This window comes from Loxodonta africana, chromosome 3 (genome assembly GCF_030014295.1).
Source record: "Loxodonta africana isolate mLoxAfr1 chromosome 3, mLoxAfr1.hap2, whole genome shotgun sequence".
NCBI classification, from domain to species: Eukaryota; Metazoa; Chordata; class Mammalia; order Proboscidea; family Elephantidae; genus Loxodonta; species Loxodonta africana.
Window position 1 is genome coordinate 9,491,827 of NC_087344.1, and position 18,683 is coordinate 9,510,509.

The 18,683-nt window shown below is 50.3% G+C and overlaps 1 protein-coding gene across 1 annotated transcript in view; it reads left to right on the forward strand.

Moving 5' to 3' along the window:
• Positions 1 to 18,683, forward strand: part of VAV1 (vav guanine nucleotide exchange factor 1) — an 83,603-nt gene that overhangs the window by 41,430 nt on the left and 23,490 nt on the right. The window contains exons 3-19 of the mRNA XM_010601030.3: positions 333 to 391; positions 495 to 563; positions 1,023 to 1,131; positions 1,217 to 1,312; positions 3,927 to 3,995; positions 5,024 to 5,127; positions 8,064 to 8,163; positions 9,906 to 10,001; positions 10,165 to 10,233; positions 11,142 to 11,228; positions 11,323 to 11,408; positions 12,071 to 12,203; positions 13,541 to 13,650; positions 14,715 to 14,816; positions 15,061 to 15,158; positions 15,577 to 15,599; positions 15,785 to 15,830. Of these exons, the coding sequence (XP_010599332.1) occupies positions 333 to 391; positions 495 to 563; positions 1,023 to 1,131; positions 1,217 to 1,312; positions 3,927 to 3,995; positions 5,024 to 5,127; positions 8,064 to 8,163; positions 9,906 to 10,001; positions 10,165 to 10,233; positions 11,142 to 11,228; positions 11,323 to 11,408; positions 12,071 to 12,203; positions 13,541 to 13,650; positions 14,715 to 14,816; positions 15,061 to 15,158; positions 15,577 to 15,599; positions 15,785 to 15,830 (1,456 nt within the window). The remainder of the gene's footprint in view (positions 1 to 332; positions 392 to 494; positions 564 to 1,022; positions 1,132 to 1,216; positions 1,313 to 3,926; positions 3,996 to 5,023; positions 5,128 to 8,063; positions 8,164 to 9,905; positions 10,002 to 10,164; positions 10,234 to 11,141; positions 11,229 to 11,322; positions 11,409 to 12,070; positions 12,204 to 13,540; positions 13,651 to 14,714; positions 14,817 to 15,060; positions 15,159 to 15,576; positions 15,600 to 15,784; positions 15,831 to 18,683) is intronic.

Genomic DNA, 18,683 nt, shown 5'->3' on the forward strand with positions numbered 1-18,683 from the left:
GCTAAGGGCTGTGTGTGTGTGTGTGTGTGTGTGTGTGTGTGTGTTGGGGGGGCAGGGAGGAGAGAGGAGCCAGATCAGGATTGAGTCTCTGCTCCTGCACTGGCTGTGTGACCTCGGCCATGTGGTTGTGCCTCTCTGAGCCCTAAGTCCCTCAGCCTCCCTCTCCCCGCCCCCTCCAGTTGCTGTGAGGAGTCAATGGAACAGTGGGAGCAAGTGATGGGGCTTAGTTAAAGGAGGGCTGACATGGGGGATGACAAGGAGGAGAAAATCCCCAATCAGGCTCTGGGAGGCCTGAGATCTACCTCAGGGGCTGTGTTCTGTCACCATCATAGGTCATCTACACCCTGTCCGCTCTGTCATGGACCCCTATTGCCCAGAACAAGGGCATCATGTGAGTAGCCATCTAAGCCAATCCTGCCCCCCACCCCCACCCTGTGAAGTCCCGGTCCCACCCGGCCCCCTGGCTGCTGGCTAACCCCATGCTGGCCCCCCAGGCCCTTCCCCACCGATGAGGAGAGTGTGGGTGATGAAGATATCTACAGTGGCCTGTCCGACCAGATCGAGTGAGTGGTGGAGCTGGCGGGAACAGTGCCTGAGAAGCACCTGTCCTGTGGGTCTGAGGGGGGAGACAGCCCCTGCCCTGTGGGTCTGAGGGGGACTTGACCCTGCTCCAGGGGTCTGAGGGGTAATGGCCTGTCCTGGGGGCCTGAGGGGACATCACCCTGCCCTGGGAGTCTGAGGGGGGAGACAGGGTCCTGCCCAGGATGCCTGAGGGAGACTTGACCCTGCTCCGGGGTTCTGAGGGCACATGACCCTGCCCTGGGAGTCTGAGGGCACATGACCCTGCCCTGGGGGTCTGGGATGACCCTGCCCTGGGGGCCTGAGGGGACATGACCCTGCCTTGGGGGTTGAGGGGACATGACCCTGCCCTGGGGGTCTGAGGGGACACAACCTTGATCTTGGGGGCTCTGAGGGGACCCTGGCTGGGGGTCCGCGGTCCCGCCTGACTCGGCTTCCCGCAGCGACACGGTGGAGGAGGATGAGGACCTGTACGACTGTGTGGAGAACGAGGAGGCCGAGGGTGACGAGATCTACGAGGACCTCATGCGCACAGAGCCGGTGGCCATGCCGGTGCGGGGTCGGCGGCCCTGGTGGGCGGGTGTGGGGCAGGGGGCGGCCCAGGACCCCCATCACAGGCTTCTCCTCCTGCCCTCAGCCCAGGATGACAGAGTACGACAAGCGCTGCTGCTGCCTGCGCGAGATCCAGCAGACAGAGGAGAAGTACACGGACACGCTGGTCTCCATCCAGAAGGTGGGGGACCCACCGGCCTCATCGCGCATGCGTGGGAGCAGTCTCGCTGCCTGTCTGCGTTGGACACACTCAGGGGTCCCGCCTGTCCCAAGGCGGCCGGGGGCTCTGTCTGTCTCCATTGCTTTGTGTCTCTGGGTCTCTCTGTCTTTTGCCCTGTGACTTTTTTTCTCTCTCCTTGTCTGTCTTTTTACCTCTGTCTGCCTTCCCTTGGGTCTCTCCCTGTTTCTTCCTCTTTCTCTCCCTCTGTATCTCTTTATCCCTGTGTCTCTCTTTTCCTGTATGCTCACCTCTGTCCTTCTGTCTGTCTCTCTATTATTGTCTCCTCTGTCTTTACTCTCTCCCTGTATTTAACAGCTTTGTTGTTGTGGTTGTTAGGTGCCATCGAGTTGATTCTGACTCATAGCGACCCCATGTGACCTAGTAGAACTGACCCATAGGGTTTTCTAGGCTGTAATCTTTATGAGAAGGAGCCCTGGTAGTGCCCAGGTTAAGTGCTTGGTTGCTAAATGAAAGGTCGACAGTTCGAATCCACTAGCTGCTCTGTGGGAGAAAAGACCTGATGATCTGCTCCCCTAAAAATTTCAGCCTAGGAAACCCTGTGGGGCAGTTCTACTGGGGTGCTATGAGTTGGAATTGACTCTATGGCACACAACAACAGCAATCTTTTGTTTTAAGTAATTAATTTATTGTGCTGTAGATGAAAATTTAAAAATCAAGTCAGTCTCTCGTACAAAAAGTTATACACACCCTGTATTTCCCATGTCCATTCGGTCAGCTCCTGTCCCCCTCTTCCTTCTCATCTCACCACCAGACAGGAGCTGCCCACATAGTCTTAAGTATCTACTTGAGCCGAGAAGCTCACTCCTCACCAGTATCGTTGTCTATCTTATAGTCCAGTCCAATCCCTGTCTGTAGAGTTGGCATCAGGAATGGTTCCAATCTTGGGCTAACAGAGGGTCCGGGGACCATGACCGTCAGGGTCCCTCTAGTCTCAGTCAGACCATTCAGTCTGGTCTTTTGAGAATTTGAGGTCTGCATCCCACCGTTCTTGTGCTCCATCAGGGATTCTCTGTTGTGTTCCCTGTCAGGGCAGTGAGCGGTGGTAGCTGGGCACCCTCTAGCTCTTCTGGTCTCAGGCTGAGGAATGTCTGGTTTATGTGGCCCTTTCTGTCTCTTGCACTCACCTTTACCATGTGTCTTTGGTATCCTTCATTCTCCTTTGCTCCAGGTAGGTTGAGACCAATCGATGCATCTTAGATGGCTGCTTGCCTAGTGTTTAAGGCCCCAGATACCTCTCACCAAAGTGGGATGCAGAACATTTTCTTAATATATTTTGTTATGCCAACTGACCTAGATGTACCTTGAAACCATGGGCCCCAGACCCCTGTCCCTGCTACTCTGGCCTTCAAGCGTTTGGTTGTGTTCAGGAAACTTCCTTACTTTTGGTTTAGTCCAGTTGTACTGAGTTCCTTTGTGTTGTGTGTTGCCCTTCCCTTCACCTAAAATAATACTTGTTTTACTCTCTAGTTAGTGAATATTCCTCTCCTTCCCTCCCTACCCTTTAATCCTCAAAGAATATTTTTTTTAACAACAACAATCTTTACAGGAACGGATCGTCAGGGCTTTCCCCCTAGAGCTGCTGGGTGGGTTTGAATGTCCAACCTTTCCGTTAGCAGTGGAGCGCTTAACCACTTGCATTACTAGGGCAGCTTTTCAACAGCTTTATTGAAATATAATTCACGTATCATACAACTCACCTACTTAAAAAAAAAAAAAAAAGAGAAACCAAACCTGTTGCTGTTGAGTTGATTCCGACTTATAGCAACCCTATAGGACAGAGTAGAACTGCCCCATAGGGTTTCCAAGGAGCACCTGGTGGATTCAAACTGCTGACCTTTTCGTTAGCAGCCATAGCTCTTAACCACTACGCCACCAGTGTTTCTACCTACTTAAAGGGTATGATTCAATTTTTTTTTTTTTTTTTTGTATATCCACAAGGTCATTCACAATGTCATGGGGGAACCATCACCGCTATCTAATTCCAGAATATTATCATCATCCCTAAAAGAAACCCTGTACCCATTAGCAGCAACTCTCTTTCCCCTTCCTCCCAACCCCTAGGCAACCACTAATCTACTTCCTGTCTCTATGGATTTGCCTGTTCTGGACATTTCCTATAAATGGAATCATACAATATTTATGCCTTTTTGTCTGATTTCTTTCACTTAGTGTAACGTTTTCACAGTTCATCCATGTCATAGCATGTATCAGGGCTTCATTCCCCCCTTTTTGTTATGGATAAGTAATATTCTGTTGTTTGTATGTACCACATTTTGTTTATCCATTCATCTGCTGGTGGACCGTTAAGTTGTTTACCCTTTCTGGTTATTGTGAATAGTGCTGCAAAGAACATTCGTGTATACGTTTTTGCATGGACATTCTCTATCTTTCTTTATTTCTATGTCTTTTTCTTTGTCTTTGTTTCCTTATCTCTGTCTTTTGCTTTCTCTCTCCACACTGTCTCTCTCTATCTCATTTCTGTTTCCTTGTCCCTGTCCCCTGGGCTGGAGGGAGTGGGTCTCCCCTTCCCTCATCCTTTTCCCACTCCCTGCAGCACTTCATGAAGCCCCTGCAGAGGTTTCTCAAAAGTCAAGACATCGAGATCATCTTCATTAACATCGAGGTGAGCTAGCCACTCCCCAACCCTCTTGGGTCTCGGCCACTATCTATGTCCAGAGGGCACCTTCTGCCAGCCCTGCCTGGCCCAGGGGTGTGTGGGTTGGGAGTTGAGCAACATAAGGTGGTGTCTCAGTTTCTTACCGCTGCTGTAACAGAAGTACTGGAGTCCCTGGGTGGTACAAACCATTAAGCCCTTGACTACTAGCTGAAAGGTTGGTGGTTCGAGCCCACCCAGAGGTGCCTCATAAGACAGGCCTGGCAACCTGCTTCTGAAAGGTCACAGCCTTGAAAACCCACGGAGCACAGTTCTAGTCTACACACATGGGGTCACCATGAGTTGGAATTGACTTGATGGCTACCAGCAACAACAGAAATAACACAAATGGGTGGTTTTAAAGAACAGAAATTTATTTTCTCACAGTTTAGAAGGCTAGAAGTCCAAATTCAGGGTGCTGGCTCATGGGGAAAGCTCCTTTCTCAGCTTGTGTAACCAGGTATTCCCCGGTTCCTTGGTGATCCTCGCAGGTGCTGTCTTCCCCAGCCCGCTGATGTCTGTGCCTCATCTGCTTTTTTTATATCTCAAAAATGATTAGGTTTAAGACACACCCTACACTGATATGGCCTCACTGACATAGTAAAGAAAACCCTTTTCCCAAATGGGATTACATCCACAGGTATACTGGTACCAGTACCAATTGCCGTTGAGTTGATTCCAACTCATGGTGACCCAATGTGTGTCAGAGTAGAACTTCATTCTGTAGGGTTTCTGGAAGCAGGTTGCCAGGACTTTCTTCCAAGGGGCCTCTGGTTGAGTTCAAACCTCCAGCCTTGTGGTTAATAGTCGAGTAGTTAACCATTTGTGCTGCCCAGGATTCCCTTCACAGGTACAGGGGTTAGGTTTGTAACATGTATTATGGGGCTGGGGACATATGTCAGTCCACAACGGTAGGCAATGACCCCTACCCCATCAAGCCTGCTGGGTCCCAGCCCTTCCCCGCCCCAGCTCCAGCCCTCACCCTTTCCTCCAAATAGGATCTGCTTGTTGTGCACACCCTCTTTCTGAAGGAGATGAAGGAAACCCTGGCTACCCCCAGCGCTCCCAACCTCTACCAGGTCTTTATCAAGTACAAGGAGAGGTGAGACCCCTACCCCTGCCTGGGCTGGGTGTTCCAGAGACCCTGCCCTCCGGGACCACCGGCCAGGGAGGGTGACTGTGTGCTGTGTGCTCATGGGCTTGTGGGGAAGGAGCTGCCCATCTCTGGCTCAGTTCCCAGCTCCACCACTTGTGAGCTGTGTGTCACTGGAATGTTACTTAACCTCTCTGAGCTTCTGCTTCCTCATCTGCAAAATCAACGTGGTACACACCTCCTGGGACTAGCTTTCTCATTTTGGTCATGGTCTTGAGGGACAATCCAGTCAACTGGCATAATACTGTTTTTTTTTTTTTTTCCTTCATTTTTCACAATTTCATTTTGCTTTATTGGAAGGTCAAGTTAAGCACTCAGCTTTGGCCACACGGTATCACTTGACACTTTATTCTTCACTATTTATAGAAGCAGTATGGAGCTCTGGTGGTGAAGTGGTTAAGAGCTGTGGCTGCTAACCAAAAGGTTGGCAGTTCAAATCCACCAGCCACTCCTTGGAAATATGGGGGAGTTCTTCTCTGTCCTATAGAGTCGCTATGAGCTAAAGTTGACTTGATGGCACACAACAACAACATAGAAAAAGTACAGAAAAGATAATTGAGAAATTGGAAAAACAATCATTATTATTATTTTATTTTTGAGGCACCAAAGCTTGGTTAATTTATTTCCTATATATATATATATATATGTATTTATATATGTATATATATTTATATATATATATATGTATTTATATTTTATTTTTGTTGTTGAGGATATACACAGTGGCATATTCACCAGTTTCTAAATGTACAGTAAAAGCCACGAAAGCCAGAACTATGTAAGGCAGAAACCTGTCAGAGAAGGAAAACTCAAATATTTTCCACTAAAACAAGGGATAGAAAAATGGTAAGACTGCATCCTTTGAAAGGCAGAAAACTTTCAAGACCTGGAAAAAATGAGGCAGTCCCAGCGAGTGCTGGCTCTCACAGCTTTCACTGTATAATTCAGTGACCATAATTACACTCTTTGAGTTGTGCAATTTGTTCTCACCCTCCTTTTCCAAATCGTTCCTCCCCCGTTCACATAAGCTCATTTCCCCCTAAGTTTCCTATCTAATCTTCCAAGTTGCTGTTGTCAATTTAATCTCATATAGACCAAACCCAGAACTGAACCCACTGCCCTCGAGTCGATTCCAACTCATAGCGACCCTACAGGACAGAGTAGAACTGCCCCACAGAGTTTCCAAGGAGCGCCTGGCGGATTCGAAACTGCTGACCTCTTGGTTAGCAGCCTTAGCACTTAACCACTACGCCACCAGGGTTTCCTCCCATATAGACAGATCTTAAAAAAGCACAATGCTCAAGGCAGATATTCTTTACCAGTTAAGCTATACTATTGTTTGATTTAAAGAAGACTTCAGGGGATATTTCTAGTTTCAGGTTTAGAGATTATCTCAGGGCTATAGTTTCAGGGGTTCATCCAACCTCCATAGCTCCAGAAAGTCTGGATTTCATGAGCATTTGAAATTTTGTTCTGCATTTTCCCCCTTTTGATCAGGATTCTGCTATAGTATCTTTGCTCAAAACGTTCAGTAATGATAGCCGGGCACTATCAAGTTCTTCTGGGCTCCTGGCAAATGAGGCAGTTGTTCGTGGAGGCAATTAGCAATACATTCCACGTAATGATGTGAGTTCAGTGAGTAGGGTCTGGGGTCTTAAAAGCTTGCCCGCAGCCATCCAAAATACAGCAATTGACCTCTATTCGTCTGGGGCACTGGAGGAAGAAGGAAGCCCAAGAATCAGAGAAGCAACCAGATTAGAGGACCAAGGGTCTCCATGAATCTCTGCTTCTTCTAACATGAGACCGAAAGAACTGGATGGTGCCTGGCTACCATTATTGAATGATTTGATCTGGGACACAACAGATGGACCCTGATAGAAAGGGAAAAAATGTGGGACAGAATTTCATGTTCCAAAGCATCCATACTTACTGGACCCCTTGAGGCTGGAGGAACCCCTGAGACTGTTGCCCTGGAATACTCTTCAAATGTTGAGATGCTGAAGTCATCTTTAAACAAAAAAACAGTTTAGCTCAAAAACTAAAGAATGTCATCCTTAAGGACTGCACTTAACCAACCAAACAAACAAAAACTATCTATCTGAGACCAGAGAGACAACAGTAACTCTAAAGGATAGATGAGAAGTCTAGGGGGCTGTGAGTCTAAAGTAATGGGGGAAAAACAATGAGAGCAGAAATAATGAGAATGCTGACACAAGGTGAAGAATGTCGCCAATGTCACTGAACAATATATGTAGATATTCTTAAATGGCAGCATGCTTTGATATGTGTATTTTTCACCAAAAATTAAATTAAAAATCAATGTGGTACAGGAATGTACCCTGGAGGGTTGTGGCGAGCATTAAATAAATTGATGCTTAAAGTGTTTAGCACAGGGCCTGGCACACAGTAGGTGTTCAATGATTGTTTGTGATAGAAATGAACATTGAGCAGAAATCATCCTCCAGGGGCCATGGCATCATCTCATTTAACGCTACAGTACCCCCGTGTGGGAGGGGCTGTTGGTATACCCATTTTGTTGTTATTGTTGACATTAGGTCCTGTTGAGTCGATTCTGACTCACAGCAACCCCAGATGACAGAGTAGAACTGCCCCATAGAGTTTTCTAGGCTGTGATCTTTATGGGAGCACATCACCAGGTCTGTTCCCCCTCAGAGCCACTGTTGGGTTACACCCACCAACCATTTGGTTAGCAGCTGAGTGCTTAACCATTGTCCCACCAGGGCTCCTTACACCCATTTTACAGATGAGGAAATTGAGGCTCAGAGCAACCCAGCTGGGAAGAGAGGAGGCCAGGGCTGACAGCCAGGTCAGCCTGACCTTGGTACTGGCAACCATCACCAGGCGGCCTGTTTTTTTTCCTGCAGGTTCCTCATTTACGGCCGCTATTGCAGTCAGGTGGAGTCCGCCAGCAAGCACCTGGATCGTGTGGCCTCAGCCCGTGAGGACGTGCAGATGAAGCTGGAGGTGGGGTCCGTGTCACAGCTGGGGGCTCGCCCATTGCTTCCAAGTCCCAAGGGCAGCAGCAAGGAGCTGGAGCCTGGAATGCCCTGCTTTCTGCTGCAGCCCAGCTAGGGTCCCTGGAAAGTTTGGGGAGGAAGGTACCAAGCAGCCAAGTGGTGGAAATGGGCCAGAGCACAGAGCCCCAGCCCCGCTGAGCCCCTGCGCGGAGCTGACTCACCGACTCCAGGCTCAAAGCCAATCCTGAACTGAATCCCCAACCCAGGGCTGAGGCCTGACATCAGGCAGAGATCCTGACTCCAAACTGAGCCCTGATCCCAAGTGGACGCCAGCCCTAGGGTGAACCCCAACTGTGCACTGAGCCCCAATCCTAGCTGAGTCCCAATCCTGGGCTGAGACTCAACCCCTGCTGAGCCCTGATCCTGGGCTGAGCTCCAGTTCCAGCTAAGCTGCAACCCCAGCTGAACCCCAACCCCAGCTTAGCCTCAAACTCAGCTGAGCCCAAACTCTGGGCTGAGCCTCAACCCTAGCGAAGCCCAAACTCTGAGTTATGCCCAACCCTGGCCAAGCCCCAACTCTTGGTTGAGCTCCAGTCCTGGCTGAGCCTCAACTTTGGCCTGAACCCCAATCCCAGCTGAGCCCCAACTTCGGGCTCAGCCCCAGTTCTGGGTTGAACCCCAACTCTGGGCTCAGTCCCAATCCTGGCTGAGCGCCAGCTTCAGTCTGACCTTGACCCCAGCCAACCCTGGCCCTGAGTTAAGGTGGACCTGGACTGAACCCTGGCCAGTAAGTCCAGTGGAAACTCGACTGAAAGCCACAGAGCAGGGACAAAGAGACGCTCCCTGTGTGCCCCCCAACTCCTCCTTCTCTAGTCGGTGCAGTGGGGGGTCTCCAGACCTCTCCCTCTCCCCGTCTCCAGCCCCACTCAGCTGCAAGTCCTCTACCCGGGGCAGTGCCCACAGATCTTCCAGCCAGGTCTTAAGCCACCCCCACCCCACAGCCTCTGTCTTCATTTCCTAGTGCTGCTGTAACAGAAACACCACAGATGGGGGGCTTTTATGAACAGAATTTATTTTTTCACAGTTCAGGAGGCCGCAAGTCTGCATTCAGGGCGCTAGTTCTGGGGGAAGGCTCTGTCTGCTCTGGGGAAAAGTTGTTGTCTCAGGTTCTTGGTGTTCTTTGGAGATCTCCAGGAGGCATCAGTCTTTCTCCATTCCTACTTCCTTGCTTCTCCACCTAATCTGCCCCTTTTAAATCTCAAAAGTGATTGGTTTAAGACACGCCCTACACTGATATGGCCTCCTGAATGTAACAAAGAAAACCCTATTCCCACATGGGATTACATCCACAGGTATAAAAATAACCCATTGTCCTGGAGTCTATTCTGTCTCATAGCGTCCCTAGAGGACAGAGTAGAACTGCAACTGCCCCATAGGGTTTCCAAGGCTGTAATCTTTATGGAAGCCAACTGCCACATCCTTCTCCGCGGGGCGGCTGGTGTGTTAAAACTGCCGAGCGCCTAACCTCTATGGCACCAAGGGATTTGTAACACATATTTTGGGGGGACACGATTCAATCCATAACGCATCTTTCCTTCCTTATTTCCCTGGGGGAGATATAGTGCTTTGAGCTCTAGGAAGAAACAGCACAGCTTTGGGGTCTGTCTGTGTCCCTCTCCACTACTGGCTCAGCCAGAGCACCTGGCTCCAGCCTCACCTCATTCTCTGTCCCCCCCTCGCCACCCCCAGGAGTGTTCTCAGCGAGCAAACAATGGGAGGTTCACCTTGCGGGACCTGCTGATGGTGCCCATGCAGCGAGTGCTCAAGTACCACCTCCTTCTCCAGGTGTGGTGCACGGCTTTGGGTGGGGGTGGAGCTGGTGCTCTAGGACCCTCTGGGATGGGTTGTTTGGGTCATCCCTGCCTCCAGGAAGAGGGGGCAGAGGGAGGATGAGTTGGTGGGCCAGGAGGGGCCGCCCGGGTGATGTCTGACTCCCTGGGTCCTGCAGGAGCTGGTGAAACATACACAGGACTCGATGGAGAAGGAGAACCTGCGTCTGGCCCTGGACGCCATGAGGGTGAGTGGGACGGAGGGATAGACAGGTGATGCTTGGAATCTTCTGGAAGGAGTGGGGTGACCATCACACCCAGGTACATATACAGAGACGCCAGGAGACTGCCGAGTTTCAGGGGCCCACACACACCTTCAAGGAGCCCTGGTGGTGCAAGTGTTAAGCACTTCACTGCTAAACAAACGGTTGGTGGTTGAAACCCACCCAGAGGCTCCTCGTGGGAATGAAGTGGCCATCTGCTCCGGTAAAGATTACAGCTTAGAAAACCCTTTGGGGCAGTTCTACTCTGTCACGTGGGGCCACTGAGTTGGAAGGGATTCGAGGGCACCCAAAGGCAATATCAACACACACCTTCGTGGGGACTGTGTGGCTCTGTGGTAGAATTCTCACCTCCCATGCGGGAGACCTGGTTTTATTCCTGGCCAATGCACCTCGTTCGCAGCCACCACCTGTCAGCGGAGGCTTGCATGTTGCTTGGATGCTGGACACGTTTCTGCAGAGCTTCCATTCTGAGATGGACTAGGCAGAAAAGCCTGTGACTGGAAACGCTATGGATCATAACGGTCCAATCCGCAACCAATCATGGTGCGGGACTGGTCAGATGTTCCATTGTGCATGGGGTTGTCATGAGTCGTGGACTGACTAGACGGTAGCTAACAACACAACCTCACACACGCTCAAGGCAGTGACATCACACCCACAGTCAACTCCTGCCCGCACCACACATGGACAAGCCCATAGGACCAGTGGTTTGCAGTAGCGCCCCTGAGGAAACGCACAGAGTACAGTGACACGCTGCGGACACCCTGTCACTAAGCCTCCTGCTGGCCCCTGGTGGGCGCTGGCCCCCTATCCCGGGCCAGGTTGGGAATTGGGCCGTGCAGGGTCCACGCTCACCCCTACTCCGCCCCCAGGACCTGGCGCAGTGCGTGAACGAGGTGAAGCGAGACAACGAGACGCTGCGGCAGATCACCAACTTCCAGCTGTCCATCGAGAACCTGGTGAGGGGGGCGACAGGGGTCAGGGGTGTGGTCACCTTGGGGAGACGTCTGGGCCTCTTCTTAGTGGCCCGTTGACGGACCCTCTGCTGCTCAGGACCAGTCACTGGCCCACTACGGCCGGCCCAAGATCGACGGGGAGCTCAAGATTACATCGGTGGAGCGGCGCTCCAAGATGGACAGGTGGGCGGGGCCTGGGAGAGGGGGGCCCAGGCTCCTAGATGGACAGGTGGGTGGGGCTAGAGGGCTCGACGGGGCAGGGCCAGGATGAACCGGTGGTGGGTCTGAGATGGACAGGTAGGTGGAGCCTGGAGGGGGCGGGGCCAGGTGCCTAGATGGACAGATGAGTGGGCTACTTAACGAGAATGGAGCCTAGATGGACAGGCAGGGCAGGGCCAGGGTGGACGCGTGGGTGGACAAGATGCATAGTTGGGTGGAGCCCGGGCAGAGGCAGGACCAGGCTCTTAGATGGACAGGTGGGTGGGACCAAGAGGGATTGACAGGGAAGTGCCACGATAGACGTGCGGGTGGGGCCAAGATGAACAGGTGGGCAATGCCAACACAGATCTGGGGCGGAGCCTGAGCGGGCCGCCTTAACCAGGGGGTGGAGCTTAGACGAACAGGCATGGCAGGGCCAGGATGGACATACAGGCGGGACCAACACAAATTGCGTGGGTGGGGCAAAGATGGACAGGCGGGCACGGGCAAGCTGGCAAAAGAGGAGACATGGAGGTGTTGTCAGGGTGTCATCAAGATGGAGCCAGGAAGGTGGAAGGGACCCAGCAGAGAGCTGGTGGGGACAGGTGGGAGGCGCCGGTCGGGACACCTGACCTGCTCGCTCCCAGGTATGCTTTCCTGCTCGACAAAGCCCTGCTTATCTGTAAGCGCCGCGGGGACTCCTACGACCTCAAGGACTTTGTGAACCTGCACAACTTCCAGGTTCGCGACGACTCCTCCGGAGAGCGGGACAACAAGAAGGTGGGGCTCCGAGACCAGAGCCGGGCTCCTGTCCAGGGCAGACTGGGGCTCTCGACCAGTCCTTTGGAATGTCTCTGTGTGTGTACATGTCTAAGAGCGCTTAACTGTTGCACTACTAGCGCTCCTCCCCTAAAGATGACAGCCAAGAATACCCTATGGGGCAGTTCTGCTCTGTAATCCGTGGGGTCGCCATGAGTCGCTGGCAACGGTTTTTTTGTTGTTGTTTACATTCAGGACACTCTTCTAGGCACTAGGAGTGTTAAATGAAAACAAAACAGACATGTCCCTCCCCTCTTCCTATGGAGCTTCCATTCATGTGGGAAACAAGAAAAGACAGCACCGTGTTCTACAAAGAAAGTAGACAGGGTGATGTCACCAGGAGGGGTGAGGGTGGAAGGGGGCTATTTTAGCTCTATTGGTCAGGGACCTTCTCTGTGGAGGTGACAACCCTCGCACCTCTGTCTCCTCACTTCCTTCTTCACTTTCTGGTAACTGCCTCTCTTTCTGGTAACTGGCAACTTTTCTCCTCCTCTGGGTAACTGCCCCCCACCTCCACTACTGCTCCTGTTTCTCAGCTCCCTGTCTCTCACTTGTCATGATGCTGAAGGCTCTCTTGTAATGACCTGTTTATGGGCCTGGCCCTGGGGACAATGTCCTGTCCACTGCTCTGTCCCCAGTAGGCACCCAACAAGTGCTTGCTGGGGAAACGAACGAGTGGAGGCTGTGTGTGTGTGCGTGTGCGTGTTGGGCTTGTGAGTGTGTATTAGATATCCTGGGCAACCCTTTACCAGGGTCCCCATGCATGACTCCCTAGGGGCAGGGGCCTGGGGGTCCCACCCTCTGGGAGGAGGCTGCTATTGGTCAGACTTATTTTTCTGGTCCCTTTTAGTTTTTTACAGGGGTAGGGCAGGTCTCTAGGTGGCGCAAACACTTTGCACTCCACTAATAACCTAAAGGTTGGTGGTTTGAACCCACCCAGTGGTGTTTTGGAAGAAAGGCCTGGTGATCTGCTTTTAGATTCCAGCCAAGAATACCCTATGGAGCAGTTCTACTGTATAATACATGGGGTCGCTATGAGTCAGAATTGACTCGATGGCAACTGGGTTGGTTTTTCACAGGGGTTGCGTTGGTGGGTGTGTGGTCCCACCCTCTGTGGGTGCCATTTGCCTGACCCTTTTTATTCTATGGGATAGGGGTGAGTGGATGTGTGGTCCTCCCTTCTATGTGGTGGGTGCCATTGGCCTGACCCTTTTTCTTCTACAGCGGTAGGGTCGGTGGATGTGTGGTCTCACCCTTTGTAGGGGGGTTCCTTCAGTCTGGCCTCTGCTTCCTTACAGTGGTCCCACATGTTTCTTCTGATTGAGGACCAAGGCGCCCAGGGCTACGAGCTGTTCTTCAAGACACGGGAGCTGAAGAAGAAGTGGATGGAACAGTTCGAGATGGCCATGTGAGCCCTCCCTCCCCTCCATCTTTCCAACCTCAGGGGAGGCTGACGCTTGGATGCAGGGGCTGGGAGGCAGTTCTGTGCCCAAGTCCCAGCTCTGCCCTAACATTCCATGAGACCTCAGATCAGTCTCTCTTCCACTCTGAGCCTCAGTTTCCCCATCTGGGAAATGGGAGGGACAGACTCAAGGCACCAAGGTTCTGTGCAGGCTGTAGCCGCCTCTTCTTCACTTTCTTCTCCTTCTTTTATTGAGGTGAAATTCACCTGACAAAAAAGGAACCACTTTAAAGTGTACGTTCAGTGGCATTCAGTACATTTACTATGTTGTGCAACCTCCTCCTCTCTCTAGTTCCAGAACATTTTCATCAGTCCCAGAGGAGACTCTGTACCCACTAGCAGTCACTCCCCATTCCCCGTCCTCCCTACTTGTTGTTGTTGTTGTTAACTGCCATTGACTTGGCCCCCGACTCACGTCAACCCCATGTGCTACAGGGTAGAACTGCTCCATAGGATTTTCCAGGCTGTAATCTTTACAGAAGCAGTTCTCCAGGTCATTGTTCCATGGAGTCCTTGGGTGGGTTCCAACCTCAAACCTTTCGGTTAGCAGCTGATTGCAAACCGCTTGCACCACCCGGGCTCCTTCCTCCCCACCCCTGGCAACCACTCATTTGTTTTCAGTCTCTATGGATGCCCACAGCAGCACTCTTCACAATCGCCAAAAGATAGAAATAACCCAAATGTCCATCATGAATAAATGGATAAGCAAGATGCGCTCTATCCATACAATGGGATATTATTGAGCCATCCACCAGGAGCCCTGGTGGCACAATGGTTAAGCACTTGGCTGCTAACCAAAAGGCTGGTGGTTCGAACTCTCCCAGTGGCTCTGCGGGAGAAAGACTTGGTGATCTGCTCCCGTAAAGATCATAGCCAAAAAAAACCCTATGGGGCTGTTCTGCTCTGTCACATGGGGTCACTATGAGTTGGGTATGACCCCATGACACCCAATAACAACAACAAACAGTAATGAAGCCCTGGTTCTCTTTCCATTTATTTTCCCACTCCAGCTCCAATATCTACCCCGAGAACGCCACTGCCAACGGACATGACTTCCAGATGTACTCCTTCGAGGAGACCACTTCCTGTGCAGCCTGCCAGATGTTGCTGAGGTGGGAGGCTGGGGGGTGGCTGTGGGTCTTGGGCACGTTCGGTCCTTTCCCTCTGCACAGGCTGCCCCAGCAGACAGCCCACTGAGCTGGGAGGTGCGAGACCTTATTTTGGCCCTCAGCTTCTCCATCTCCCTCCTGCTCTGAAAAGAGCCCAAGGGGCCCCCTCATGCTGGGGATGGTTGGCGGTGTGGTTGGCCATGTCAGTTAAGATCACTTCCTCACCTTCATCCTTCCCTCACCCCAGAGGCACCTTCTATCAGGGCTACCGCTGTCATCGATGCCGTGCACCTGCACACAAGGAGTGTCTGGGGAGGGTCCCAATGTGTGGTCGACATGGGCAAGGTACCATTGGGAGAGGAAGTGGGAGGTGGGCTTGGATCTCCTTGAGATTCCTATTGGGAGAGAAGGTGGGAGGTGGGCTTGGATCTCCTTGGGATTCCTACTGGGAGAGAAGGTGGGAGGTGGGCTTGGATCTCCTTGGGATTCCTACTGGGAGAGAAGGTGGAAGGTGGGCTTGGCTCTCCCTGGGGTTCCCAATGGGAGAGAAGGTGGGATGTGGGCTTGGCTGTCCACGGGGTTCCTGTTGGGAGAGAAGGTGGGAGATGGGCTTGGAACTCCATGGAATTCCCATTGGGAGAGAAGGTGGAAGGTGGGCTTGGCTCTCCATGGGGTTCCCACTGGGAGAGAAGGTGAGAGGTGAGTGGTGGCCTTGTCACTCTGTGGGCTTCTTATTCCAATGACTTCCTATTCCTTCCCATAGATTTTTCAGGGACCATGAAGAAGGTAAGACCTCCTCATACCCATGTTCCTTTCTGTGCATGGAAAAACATGGGAGGCAAAGAGGGAAGGACCCAGGAGACCTCAGTGGTGGGCGTGGTCCCTTTTTGGATGTGCAAATAGGGGCTGAGGAGCCATCAGTTTGGGTACAAGTCACCATGCCTGCTTTCTTGGTATCTCTCTCCCTCCAGGATAAGCCACACAGGAGGGCTCAGGACAAAAAGAGAAATGATCTGGGTAAGTCAGCAGGGAGTGCTGTATGGGGCAGGAGGGAAACTGGTCTCTGGCCCAAGGATGCTGACCCAGAGACCAAACTAATTGCCATCGAGTTGACGCTGACTCATGGCAGCCTCATGTGTTTCAGAGTAGAACTGTGCTCCATAGGGTTTTAAAAAAATCTTATTTTATTTTCATTGTTGAGAATATACACAGCAGAACATAGACCCATTCAACAGTTCCTGCATGTACAACTCAGTGATACCGATTACATTCTTCAAGTTGTGCAACCATTCTCATCTTCCATTTCCAAGTTGTTCATCCCCTGTTAACATAAACTCACTGCCCCCTAAGCTTCCTATCTGACCTTTCTAGTTTTTGTTGTCAATTTGATCTCATATAGATAGCTCTTAAAAGGGCACAATGCTTAAGACAGACATTTTTTACTAGTTATGCTAAACTATTGTTGCTTTTAAGAATACTTCAGGGGATATTTTTGGTTTAAGTTTTAAAGATTATCTCAGGGCAGTAGTTTCAGGGGTTCATTCAGCCTCTATGGCTCCAGAAATTATGGATTCCATGAGAATTTGAAATTTGTTCTGCATTTTCCCCCTTTTGATCAGGATTCTGCTATAGTATCTTTGCTCAAAACGTTCAGTAATGGTAGCTGGGCACTATCAGGTTCTTCTGGTGTCCTGGCAAAGGAGGCAGCTGTGCATGGAGGCAATTAGCCAGACTTGACAGGGTTCTCAGTGGCTGGTTTTCCAGAAGCAGATTGCTAGGGCTTTTTCTGAGGTGCCTCTGGATAGACTCGAGGCACCAACCTTTTGGTTAGCAGCTAATCGAATTAACCATTTGCACAGCCAAGAGGCTTGACCCAAGGACAGATCTCCATAATCATATTAACACCCACATAACATCCCGCATATAAAGCTGTGATCCATGTCTTCAAGTCCCAAAAACCTAAGAGGAATTAAAAAATTGCTAACTCAAATTCTTTATCTGCTTTGCTCAAATGCTATGAAGGGAAGCATAAAAATACTTGTTAGAATCTTCTTTCTCTTCCATCCGCTTGTCTTATTCACTGCCTCTTTTTTCTCTCTGACAAACTCCTTTTGTAGTTTCAGCCAGCTAGGCACACCTTCATAGTTCTCTTCATCTCCCTTTGTATTGATTTTGCATCACAAAATCCTGTAAGATGCTGTTTCAGTAAGCTTTTCTCTGTATGGAAATGTGTGTGGGATAAAAACAAAAACCAAACCCAGTGCCTTTGAGTCGATTCTGACTCATAGCGACCCTACAGGACAGAGTAGAACTGCCCCATTGAGTTTCCAAGGAGTGCCTGGCGGATTCGGACTGCCCACCCTTTGGTTAGCACTGCGCCACCAGGGCTCCAGGTATATATCTATATCTGGAGCCCTGGTGGTACAATGGTTAAGAACTTAGCTGCTAACCAAAAGGTCAGCAGTTTGAATCTACCAGCCACTCCTTGGAAACCCTATGGGGCAGTTCTCCTCTGTCCTATAGGCTTTCTATGAGTCAGAACCATCTCAACAGCACACAACAACATATCTATATCTGTATCTGTATGTACACACACACGCATATACACAAATATATAATATTCATATATGTATATGAATAATGAAGACCGAAGAAGAATCGATGCCTTTGAATTATGGTGTTGGCAAAGAATATTGAATATACCATGAACTTTCAAAAGAACAAGCAAATCTGTCTTGGAAGAAATACAACCAGAATGCTCCTTAGAAGCAAGGATGGTGAGACTTTGTCTTGTGTACTTTGGACATGTTATCAGGAGGGATCAGTCCCTGGAAAAGGACATCATGCTTGGTAAAGTAGAGGATCAGTGAAAAAGAGGAAGACCCTCAATGAGATGGACTGACACAGTGGCTACAACAGTGGGCTCAAACATAGCAACAATTGTGAGGATGGTGCAGGACTGGGTAGTGTTTCATTTTGTTGTACATAGGGTCACTATGAGCTGGAATTGACTCAACGGCACCTAACAACAACAACATGTATATATATGTGTATATGTATATATGTATGTCTTAGGCTGGGTTGTCAAGAGGAGCAGAAACAGTGAAGCGTATATATATATATATATGTTTGCATATAAATTTATCTCAATGAATTAGCTCACGCGGTTGTAGAGGCTAACAAGTCCCAAGTCAGTGGATCAAGCGTCAGGGTGGAGGCTTCTCCTGACTCACATAGCTGCAGGGGCTGATGAACCCAAGATCAGCAGGTCAGACGGGAGGCCACTGGCTCACAGGTTGTGGAGGCTGATGAATTCAAGATTGGAGGGTAGGACAGCAGGCTGCTGGGTCACAGGTTGCAGAGACTGATGAGTCCCAAGATTAGGAGGCAATTAAGCAGGTTGCTGGGTCAACTCCTAAGAACTGGAGATCAGATGATGATGAGCTGGTTGCAAGATCCAGGGCAAGCAAGTGAGTTTTGCCAGGACGTCCATATATATTGGATGCGGGCTACACTTATGAGGAAACTCCCCTTACAACTGATTGGCTGATTACATCAGATCACATCATGGAGGATGACTACATCGTTACATAACTGCCAAACCGCTGAGAATCATGGCCCAGTCAAGTTGGCACACAACCTTAACCATCAGAGTCCACCCCTTGTTAACTTGGCACCTGTACACGTCTCCTTAAACCATGCACAATCTCCAAATAAAGACATAAAAAAATAAAGACATAGTCAATTACAAAGTCATACTTGCACCTAACATGATACAACTAACGTGTACATATATGTATATATGTTTATATATGTGTATGTGTGTGTATGTGTGTCTTAGTCATCTAGTGCTACTATAACAGAAATACC